At 34.4% G+C, this 12,116-nt stretch overlaps 1 protein-coding gene across 3 annotated transcripts in view; it reads right to left on the reverse strand.

Moving 5' to 3' along the window:
• Positions 1 to 1,717: 1,717 nt before the first annotated feature.
• The window catches only part of LOC105454837 (ral GTPase-activating protein subunit alpha-1), a 22,957-nt gene continuing 12,558 nt past the window's right edge, over positions 1,718 to 12,116 (reverse strand). For all 3 annotated transcript variants that reach the window (XM_011697744.1, XM_011697743.1, XM_011697742.1), the window contains 11 exons: positions 11,194 to 11,304; positions 9,955 to 10,113; positions 9,687 to 9,866; positions 8,696 to 9,059; positions 7,353 to 7,501; positions 5,998 to 6,173; positions 5,440 to 5,899; positions 4,684 to 4,970; positions 4,459 to 4,595; positions 3,843 to 3,968; positions 1,718 to 2,405 (listed from right to left, as the gene is read on the reverse strand). In XM_011697744.1, coding sequence (XP_011696046.1) covers positions 2,245 to 2,405; positions 3,843 to 3,968; positions 4,459 to 4,595; positions 4,684 to 4,970; positions 5,440 to 5,899; positions 5,998 to 6,173; positions 7,353 to 7,501; positions 8,696 to 9,059; positions 9,687 to 9,866; positions 9,955 to 10,113; positions 11,194 to 11,304 — 2,310 coding nt within the window. In that variant the 3' untranslated portion in view covers positions 1,718 to 2,244. The remainder of the gene's footprint in view (positions 2,406 to 3,842; positions 3,969 to 4,458; positions 4,596 to 4,683; positions 4,971 to 5,439; positions 5,900 to 5,997; positions 6,174 to 7,352; positions 7,502 to 8,695; positions 9,060 to 9,686; positions 9,867 to 9,954; positions 10,114 to 11,193; positions 11,305 to 12,116) is intronic.

Genomic DNA, 12,116 nt, shown 5'->3' on the forward strand with positions numbered 1-12,116 from the left:
TTTCTTATATGTAGCTCCGTTATACTGATTGTGAGAGAAAAGGCGACGTGGCCATTATGCTGCCGACTTGGCTTAGGCCCTGTCTCACTTTCGTCTTTATTTTTACAATTTAATAATGAATATTAATTTTACTTATGTAAAATAATGTTAATTTAATCAACAAATACCTGCATTTTCTATTTTTTTTTATCACAAAAATATAAATATAAATACTGTATAAATATACAATGCATACATAAAATATTTTTAGAAAAATCACTTTTCGCACTCAACCGACGTCATCACTAGTTCACGTTAAATTAATGGATCACTGGCTTCGTAAAAGTCCGAACAGGATCAGACAGGAATTTCATTCATTGTATAGATTACAATAGGAAAATAGTATAGAAAATATAATCTGTTCAAATAGTTTTGTTTCAGTTTATATCAGGTATATAAAAAATAATAAAATTGTAAGTTGAAAAATATACCCGGTTTCATGAGTATAAATTAGAAAAAAATTGTCTTTTGAAAATGCAAATTTAAGAAACTAATTGTTGGTTAAATTAACATTATTTTATATGGATGACGCTTTTTCTATTGTTGCAGTTTCAATGAGCATAATTAAGTTATTCTTCTGCTCAAAAACAGAAAATCATATCAATTTTTAACACTGACGGTTACTTCCAAAAAATTTGAAAAAAATTGAGATAAATAATGTAAGATGTAACAAAAAAAATTTTAGTCTCTCGATAATTCACTTAAAAATCTTTAGAAACTCCCAGACATTTTTTGACGATCAGAACATTACTAATTTTTAAAAATTTTTCATGGATTAGAAAAACGGAAAAAAAATTATGATTGAAAATTATGCCTTTGCTTGTCACTGTTCCTATAGTAACGGTAGAGGATTGAAATTTGGCGAAAATTATTCTTTTATAGAAGCCAATAAATGCCATATGGCAAGTTTAATTTGATGTGAGGATATTTTTCATATGTATATCTGGCTATATCTTTTGTGGTAATTATTCGGCTTTGCATCGTCATACAAAATATTTAACGTACTGATTATTGTAAAATATCGAGCATATTCGATATTAATACGGAAACAAAATGATTCGGCGATTACATTTGCGATCTTTTCGTGTTATATCGAATAAAATTAAAGATTCCACGGACTGAGGGATATATTTATAAAATGTATAAAAAATAGATGCGTCAATCAAATTATATTTGAATGGAATGGCTCGGTAATTCACACGCATAATCACATATATGCATATATATATATATATATATATATATATATGTATATATATGCGTACATATGAATCATGTTATAAATGTGTATAAATGTGTAAATTAAGAACAGAATGACACGCGCGTGGAATGTAACTTAAGTGGTTTTTTTCTCTAAAAAAAAAAAGAAGGTTATTTATCACTTCGTTTAAATTTGTAATAAACATTTTTTTGCTTCAAAATAAGCTAACGGAATTATTGAATTCACATCAGCTCCATATTAAAAAATTTTGGAATATGTACTTCAATGTACAAGCTGACAAGCGTTATCGGGAACATTTAATCGTAAACCTTCTAGCATACATCCATGCCAATTAATAATAAAATAGTTGTCTCTATATATTCTATGTATACTGTGTGATAAATAAGATAATTACAAGGCCATATAGCAGTACCGCAGAGCATTCTGACAATGTTAGTATTTCTATGCTACTTTTAATATGTTTTTAAGATAGAAACTTTTATTCAGGATTATTCTAGCCATTCGAAGTACTAGTATAAATTAATCTTAAGAAAGTGCTGTACAATGTAAATAGCTGTCTCTCTCGACATGATAAGTCTATGTGAGAAGTATATCCTAATTATATACTTTTATAATTTAATATAAATTTATCATATATTTATCTTCCAATAAATTAATATTCACGTTGCAACAAATAAACAACGATCTGTACATTCAATATAAAAATTAAACCTAAGGACGGAAAACAGAAAACGCTAATCTTATCATTCAATCCCCACTGTGAATAAAGTGTGTCGATTGGCAAAAGTATCAAGTTGCCACAGGCATTGTTATTTGATATTCACGCTATGCGCAAAAATACTAACAGTGGAATACTCTATCGTAATAATAATTACTTGTTGTCATAACTTTTATCCGAACAGTTCCTTTAAAGTACAACGCTCAGTGTGAGCCCAATTAGTTGTGCAAGAGCATTCTTCTGACAGATAAAAAAGAAAACCCTTTTATTTGTATCTCGGGCTGTCCGGCGGGGTCGGTTGCGTGTTAGCCTTCTGCTTTGGTCCAGTTTTAAAGGACATCTTTTTCACGGGTCTCGGTGAAATTCCGTGAAGCGCAGCACTGTCGGGAGTATCGCTGCTGAACCATACTCTGCTGCCGTCAGAGACTGGAAACAAACGCCAGAGAAACCTCATTAATTTGTAACTTTGTGCGCATTATCAATTAGAAAGCAACATAAAATTTTAGCCAGAGAATAGATGCTCATGTGAGAAAAGCAGAGATATTGTTAGAAAAAGTAAGCGTGTGCAGTTCGAATAAGAAGAGAGCATCGGCAGAAACATATCATTTTATGTATTGCACATATTATATTCTCCTGCAAAGCAATATTAAAAAAAAAAAACATATGAAACACATATAAACATAAGAAAAAATAATATACAAACATGCTATCTTTTTAGTGTTGCTCATAGATTGGAAAAATTACCTCTGAATATATTTTGCAAGACTGCCAAACAAAAGGTTAATTAAAAAATATAGAAATGTTAAAGAAAGAAATTTTGATATACACTTTTCAACAAAATTAAAGCATCACTTACTCTATCCTCCAAAAATAGGCAAAATGCAAGAGAGTGTAACTTCATCAAAAATGATCATATCGAGATGTTCAAAGAAGCATTTTACAGCTTAAAATCTTTACTTTTCAAATCGACACTTTAAAAAACGATCCTACTGATCTTTTATAGAATTACCCGGATAGAAAAAGAGACAAATCTTAAAATTTTTTACGAACTTTGACAAGTTCCATGGCGCAAATTAAAAATCGCATACAAATGCGGTTTACAGCTTTCGAAAGAGTGAATTTTAACCGTTAATTTCTTCTTTGTTGAACGTTGTACGATTTTTTTTCATCGAGTTATTCAACATTGAAGCAAAAATGAACAAAAAAGATTCACTCTTTCGAAAGCAGTAAACTGCATTTGTGTGCGATTTTTAGTTTATGCCATAAAACCTTTTAAATTTAGTACAAATTTTTGGAGATTTGACGCATTTTCATTTGTACCTGTGTAATTCCATAAAAGATCTGTAGGATTGTTTTAAAGTGTCGATTTGAAAGGTAGAGATTTCAAGCTGTAAAATGCTTTTTTGAACATCTCGATACGATCATTTTTGATAAAGTTACACTCTCTTGAATTTTGCCTATTTTTGAAGGGTAGAGTAAGTGCTTATATGCTTTAATTTTGTTGAGAAGTGTATTTTGATTGATATTTCTTGACTTTATCACGATATTCGGCAGACTAAATCTTGCAATTACATAGTTATGAGACACACAGCAGGTATATATTAAGAGTTAGAAAATATTTACTTTCGAGCATCAATCTGCAGTATGTTGCAGATGTTCCACGAACTATTGTCTATGGAATTGTGTGATCAGACAGATTTAAATGTACATATGTAAATACTTAACAGATACAGATAGAGACATAGGATACAATGTCAGATAAAACGTTGGAAGAACAGCACGGAAATAATAAATAACTAATAATACTACCTTGTCCGGTGGGTGTTACAAGGTGGGTGGGGGTTAGTGGACTGAATTAGTCACCTCTATTCGCACGGTTGTCACTGCTCGCTGTCGAACTGCTGCGCAAACCGGAGCGTCCATGGTGCGAATCTATAAGCGCTGCCGCGAGGTTTGACGATGCTGTGGATTGCACGCTTGTTGTAGATCCTGACAGTGCGATATCAGTAAAAAAAAATCATAAAAACTTCTATAAACGATCAGTATTGTGGTAATGCGCGAAATTTTGAAGACACGTTCTTTTCCGCACGTGTATGAGAAGATGTATAAATAAAATTAAATATTGCATTATAAAAATATATGTATGGCACCATTAAGGCGATACTGGAAGGTTGGAATTACCGATATTACAGTATGAATATCTTCGAATTGACTGAACGGAATTGGAAATCCTTCCGCAGGATTCAAATAGACATGAAATGTAGTAGTGGAACGAAGGAATTTGTAGTAAAAACGAAAAAAAATTACACAATTATTTTTTTTGTTTTTACAATTTCTTCGCCCTACCATTACATTTCATGTCTATTTCAATCCTGTGAAAGGATTTTCAATTTCGTGATATTCATATAACTGTAATGTCGGTAATTCCGACCTTCCAGCTTCGTCTTAATGCTTTTATTTAAGATTGAAATTCACGTACCAGAGACCGACGAAGCTGCGCTAAATGGGCTTGGCGGTTGCACTGGTGAGTAAACGTTGGCCGTAAACTCCTCGAATGTTGTGGCTTCCTTGTGATTTCTCATAACGGTATCGATGGATCGCGCCCTCTCCTCGTAACTGAGAATTTTATTTAAATGTTATTCACAATTCGGCACGTATATTGCGATCTCGCGTAATATTGCAGCTTATAAACAGAATTACTTACTAATGTTGATACAACGTAAGTGTAGACCTCTTCGCTCTGCTCGCGGCTAACGCAGTCGTCCTCACTAAACCCGGCAATACCTTATCCTCCACGATGCACTCGTCAAATAAAGGGCCGAAAAATGGAATCTCCGATTTACGCGAGATCTGTATTCGATACAGCTTGTTTTTCAGCGGATAGATGACGATGAGAACGTCGCAAAACTCCGTGGGTATGATGTCTCTACGATAATCTCGCCAGTGCTCCGACCAGACTATGTGGATTTCATCATTGCCAAGGTGCCGTGTCTGAAATCAGATATCAAGCCACGTAAATATTAGGGTCGGTGATTTGCTTCGAAGGCTTCGACATTCGAACTTCGAAGCTTCGAAGATTCGGTATTAAAATCTTCGAATTCTTTCGAAGCTTCGAAGTCTCGAAAAATACATTTGTGCAAATGATAAATTTATTCAGAAAATTTACAAATATTGTAAATAAAAAGAATATATATATACGAAGTTATTCCTAAAAAATTTGAAAGTATTATAAACTGAAATATTACAAATTAATAATTAAACTTGATGTGTAATGTGTAAATAAGGAAAGATAATGATCAATAAAACAATCCAATTAAGAAAATTCAAATTTATAATGTATTTTTCAAAACTTCGAAGGCATCTTAAACTTCGAAAGGTCGAAGCTTCGAATATTCGAAGTGGGCAAAGTAACAGCCCTAGTAAATATCTTGAGAGATAAACGTGTTGCAGAGAGCTGTACCTTTTGCAGTAAACTCTCGGGACTGTCCGACGGCATCCTCGTGGCAACGTGGAAGAGAACCTCGGTGAAAGACGTGGCGTAGTACGGTGCGGTGACGCCGGATGCCTTTCCGGGTACCAAGCCGCCGAGGAAACCAGTGTGCGATTCCAGCTCGACTTCCCAAGCGAGCCTCGCGACGAAACTCTCATACTCCTTGCTGGCAGTGACGTTGCTTAGTATGGAGTTCTTGTCCTCCTGGCCCTGGCTGACGTAAATCACCGCTATCTTGTGTGTCTCCCGTGACCGCTGGCCGTCGAGGTTACGAAGTTCGCGCAAGAGCTTCTCGTTTTTCGCCAGCAAATGCAGTTTCTTGCGCAGCTCCCAGCCGGACAGACCGAGATGCGAAAACAGAAGGCGGCAGTGATGAAATGGCGCCGGGGGCGGGCGACACGACGGTGGACTGATCGCCGTTGCGCTCATACTAGAATTAAAATTTATCAAGATCAAATATAATAAAATCAAAAATTCTGATCGCAAATCGATAGAGCACATATATTTAGATAGCGAGAGGTATGCAACCTGATGTGCTGATTCCAATTGTTCATGTGCTCTTGTTCTGCGTTTCTCTGATTCAAAATCGTCGCAATAGTCTCGCTTTCGAGATAATGTCCCTGAGGTGGATTAGCGGGCGCATTGAGAGCTACTTCTGGATTGGTCAAAACCTCCGGACTGGTATGTCCTATATATTGAAGAAGCTAAAAACAAAAAGCTCTTTAGCAACTTCATTTGATTATCATCACCGACGAGATATCATTTAAAGATGGTTGGTCTTACGGATCGGTTTCGCGTAGCTCGAAAAATTCAGGGTTGCCACAGAAAATAAACTTTAAAATTCCATGATTTCCAAACGACAGTGGAAAATTTTCCATGATCAGTATCAAATATATAATTCTAAATTTTAATGTTTAGAAGATATACATATTACAAGAAAAGCTAACTTATACTATTAGAAGCAACATAAATTTAGAAGTTTAATAACATAATATAATTCCAAATGCAAATTCAGACCAACAAAGTATTAACATCTTTGACAACATTGTTGCTTTAATATTATACAAATTGAACCACAAAAAAAAATTCCTTTGGTATAACTGAATTTTCCGTTGCTTGGGGATCAAACAAAAACTCAGTGGCAAAAGCAGAAAAACTCCTGTAGACATTTCTTTAATATCGCTAAATATTCAGAATATTTTCGCTTGCGATAACAGAAAAAAAGTTTCAAACAAAACCGTAATTTTCGAAAATTTGTTCGATTTTCATACAAAATCATTTTATTCTGTTATTTTCTATTGTTTAATTCTGGAAAAGGATTTTCAAGTCAAAAAAAGCAATATATACAAAAAATATAATCATACCGAACTGTCGTTAAGAGTTACAGAATCCGAGTGGATCCTTTTTAAGGAGCAAAATTCCAGGCATTTTTATATTTTTCCCTGACTTTTCCCGGTTTTCCAGATCTGTGGCAACCTTGAAAATTCGACGGGGGGTAATCGAAGAACGATGACATTATCAACGATTTTGGCTGTACCGAGGATAACAAATATCACTATTTTATTATCGACAGTAAAAAGTTTACATTATATTTTTCATTTTTGCAACGTTTGCCGTACGTAAGCGGTATGTGTATGTTGCGAAAATTGAAAAATAACATGTAAACTTTTCACTGTCGATAATAAAATAGTGATTTAGTAAAACGAGATCGTGTTTGTTATCCTGGATACAGCTAAAATAATTGGTAATGTCGTTATCCTTCAATTATCCCCACCGGGCGCACTTGACAGTTACGAAAATTTACTCATGGTTGTCTTTAATGATACTTCGTCGGTGTTAATATCGAAAGTTATGTCGATATAACTTGAACTTTATTAACTCACATCGTCCAAGTTGTCCATGTCGCTTGCAGCGTTCGCAAAAGTCGGCAATATGTGAGGCTCACGATGCCGTATTGTGTGTCTCGGCGTGCAGTTGTGAGGGGTGATGACACTGTTCAAATCGTCCGTGTGCAATTTCAGGTTCCAGTCAACTGAAATAAATCACAGATTCATCATGTCGTAATTCGTCTTTCTTTATATTAAAAGGGGCCAAGCCATTTCTAAGGTTTTAAAATGATACCTTAAGTTTGGGATTTTTTTGTGGTTAAATGGATCTACTTTATTTAAAATTTGCTTAGAGGACATTATTGTACATACATAAGAAATCAAAAAAATATTTTATTTTTCTTATGGCTTGCAAAATCTCTTTTTTTTCTATCGATGTGCAGAGAATTCCAGGCACACGGTTTGACCTTGAACAAAACACAAAGAATTTTCATTATCTACATATTAAAGACTAAAGAAGTACGTAAGGATCTTTCAAAATATTGATTTTTCTCAAAATGGCAGCTATTTTACGAAAAACTTGTATTGACAAAAATACGAACTTTTCGTAAAAATAGCTGCCATTTCGAGAAGAATCAATATTTTAAAAAACCCCTACGTACTTCTATAGTCTTTAATAAGTAGATAATGAAAATTCTTTATGTTTTATTCAAGATCAAACCGTGTGCCTGAAATCCAGTACACCAATTTAAAAAAACAGAAAAAAAGGGATTCCGTAAGTAAGCCAGTGCGCCACAACTTTATACATAAAAGAAATAAAAAAATATTTTAAAAAAATTTAACTTGAAGAAATTGAGGCTCGTATAATGAATAATCATAATAACCAATAATGCCTTTGCGAGCCGACACAGATGTTGGTGTGTAATAATTTTTACTGTTACATATCAAGCCTCATACAAACTGTGCGCCGCATAAACTGTCGATTTTGAAACACAGTTTTTACATGAGGTCAGAATCCACTGTAACAAATTAAATTGTCGAACAATTTAATAATTTCGATTTGTTCGACAGTGGATTCCGGTCTCATGTAAGAACTGTGTTTCAAGACTGATAATTTATGCGGCGCATAGTTTGTATGTGACTTGATACTTGTAACAATAAAAATTATTACCAACATCCGTGTCGGCTGCAAAGGCTATATTAGCTATTTATAATATTGTTTTTAGTTTCTTATATATGTACAACAATATCCTCTAAATAGTTTTTAAATAAAGTTATCTATTTACCCACAAAAAATCTCAAACTTAGGTATCATTTTGAGGCCTCAGAGGTGGCCTGACCCTTTAAAAAAGCTTAATACATATGAAAGCGCGGAGAAGAGGATACAAATGAGTTATTACCAGGCTTCGCGAATGGCAGCGGCAAGTCGTCGTCGATGAAGGGCTGGCTGTACAAGATTGAACTGTCCCAAGAAGCTTTTCCAGCGAGATCACGCAACAGAACTCTGACCAGAGAAGGAGCTGTATTCAAACCGGCTGTGACTCCTCCGCCGGGCGCGTCCAATGCCGCTAATTCCACCAGCGACATTATGATCGAATTAGACAGCATCAAGAGCTGTATGTTGGGCGCTTGAAAAACGGCGGAGGACAACTCGTCCCCGTCGATTCCAGGAACATCGTCCAATTCAACGACCAGCGATGAGAGACGCGCGGCTCCGATGCCCATCGGAAAGTGTCCCAGGTGATTGATCAAATGCATCAGTACCTGTGTTTGAGATTAAATATTCATGTCAATTATACATACGTATATCAGGGTGAATACTCAAATTTTGTAAAAGAATTCAATGAAAATTTCCGGATTTTTCCAGGAATTTTATTCAAAATTTCAGGTAAGATTAGAGAACTTCTCAATACAGCTTTAAAGTAAATTAGGCACTAAGAGTTCTAATAACGTATAGAACTTGATGCGTGAAACAATTTAATTTTCTCTGTACAATAGTTGCATCTCCATACAAAATTTTTCGAACGTAACGAAAGATTTTGTATGGAGATGTAACTACATATGTGAAGATTAAATTGTTTCACGCGTTATTAGATGCCTGATTTATTATTTCCGGATTATCGTTTTTTAGATTAAAGAGTTTTTATATAGTATAGTCAATTTTAAAATAAATTAACTTTCAATATCAGGAGCCTTCGATATGGGGCCACATTTACTTTCTAAAGGGATAAAATTAAATTTCAAAAATTCAAAAAATTTCTTTAAGTACCAATAAAATTCTATAAAAATCCATGATTTTCAAGAGTAAAAATGAAATTCCCTAAGAATTCCAGGTTTTCCCAGTAGTATCCACCCTGTATATATACATATAACAGATCAATCGTTATTTACCATTTTTGCTGCCAATTGTACAGACTGAATATTTCCTTTGCGAGGCGATTTCGCAGAGGACTCGTCAATTAAATTATCCAACGTAATGTTAGGATCAAAATCGTCGTCGTCGTCCTGATTATTTTTAGCGGTCCTCGAAAATTCCTTTCCAATTTTATTTTGCACTATATTGCTTAACACCTACATAACAAAATGAAATGCTGCAGAAGCTGACGGGATAAATTACAACAAATATATAAGATATAAAAATTTGTAATAAAATACTAACTGTGAACAAAGTCATCAAGAGAGGCTTCCCTTGAGACACTTGTAGTAATACTGTTGGTCCTAAGTGCATGGCCCATTCGCCCAAGCAAAATAGCATCGATACTGTTAAAGGGCCGCGCCTTTCACGCGTTGTCATTCGCCCAAGTGTATCCGACAAGATCTAGATATCGGAAACAAAAATTACTCTCCTCAGTAATTTCTCTTTATAATACAGTCGTACCTCGATAACTCGAATCTCAAGGGAACAGAAACATAAAAATCTTCGAATTATAAGTTTTGATTGATCAAAGTTTGAGTAAAACAGAATTAACATGAAAATTCGATCTTACGGAAGCTTTTTATGAAAGTTTATAAATTTCCGATTATAAAGGCTTTTAGAGGAAAATATTCAAGTGGTTTTCCAATTATCGAGAGTCGACTGTACTTAAGGGGATGCTAAATTGGAGATCGAACTTTATTGCTGTTTTACCGATGATTTGTGCATATGTATGCGCGATATTAGTAACGTGTGTATGTTGATATGTTGATGTTTACTATTAGGGCTGCGTTCTATCTAACGCTCGCGAGCATTAAGCCTTAAACACAATGAAAAATTGAAAAGAAATAGGAAATGGGCAACAGAAAATAAGAATTTCAACCTGTCAGAAACTGTGTATTCCTTAGTATATGATTTCTGATGTTGAAATTCTTGATCTCTGCGTTGCCTGTTCCCTATTCCTTTTCGTTGTGTTTAAGGCTTTACTTGTCCTTATTCAACATTTGGTAAATAACAAGGACGAAATAATATCAAGAACGTTGTAGGTGTTAAGTGGAACATAGCCTATATCAATGTCGCACGTATACATATATACGCATTTTCATACCAAATTTTCTTTTATACAAACTAAAGCTCATAGACTCATTAAAAGTAAGAGCACAATATTGTTTTTTCATGTAATATCGAGAGTGGATGAAGCTTGTTTTAACAAAGTATAAAATTCTTATATCAAATAAATGTTATGACGCCAGAAATATATCGATAACAAAAAAAAATAATTTTGTAATTTTCAAAAAATGTTTTTCATTTTATGAAATTGTTACATCCGCGTTTCGTTATTTTCTACTTTGATTCTGGAAAAGGATTTTCAAAATCTGTAAAAGCAATACGTACGGTCTGTAAAATCTGATATAAGAATTATTGTGTTTAATCGGTGAAACAGACGACTTTAGTATCTCCTATCAAATCTCACACTGTATGTACCTGTATTATCTTAGATGGCACATTGGGATACAGCTCTAGCAGCACATCAGCCTTATCGCAGAGAAGTAACAAAGAATCACACGCAACCTGTGCAACAGTGGCGTGAGAAGCCTGAAAACAAAAAAATGATATGTAATCATTGAGCATTGATTACTTCCGATAAATAATCTATTATCTTCTGTATACATTTGAATAATTATCAACATCGAGTTAGTAACATATATAAAGAATTCGCTTGTTAGCAGGTATATAAAGTATCAGATAAGAGGGGATCATCGCAGACTGAAACAATTTATTATTTCGTAGACACATATAGCGGCAGGCCATGCAAGGTCAACGATATCCTTTGTAAGACACGCAGGCATCAGTCCAAAATTGTGAACGTCACATGTGATAACGGCTGACACAGCTACATTGATGCAGAGAGAAAAAAAAAAAAGAAAGGACTACCTGATCCATCAGGGGAAAACAGAAACCAGCTCTGCGACGCTCTGCTCCTTGCATCCGCTGCCAATGACACTCAATGAAAGAGATATTCGCATTCATCTTACTACTTATTGCGACACACCTGTTTTACTTAGCTTACATGTTGTTATAAATGGATCTCTCTCTTTCTCTTTCTTAAAAGATACACATTCATGGATAGCAGTGGTGCATTTCACGCAATATGTATCCCGTTTAACTTAAGGCAATATGCCAAATGCAAACTATAAAGCGACTACAAAATCGTATAGAGAATAGTTTTTCTCATGCATTCTGTACTGAAAAGTTCTACGGCTGCCGCTAAGATCTGTGCATATGCAGGGTGGGTATTCAAATTTTGTAAAAAAATTCCCTAAAAATTCCCGGATTTTCCAGGAATTTTATTTAAAATTCCAGGTAAGATTAGAGAGTTTCTCAATACAGCTTTAAAATAAATTAGG

The sequence above is a fragment of the Wasmannia auropunctata genome, unplaced genomic scaffold (genome assembly GCF_000956235.1).
Source record: "Wasmannia auropunctata unplaced genomic scaffold, wasmannia.A_1.0 LD335974.1, whole genome shotgun sequence".
NCBI lineage: Eukaryota > Metazoa > Arthropoda > Insecta > Hymenoptera > Formicidae > Wasmannia > Wasmannia auropunctata.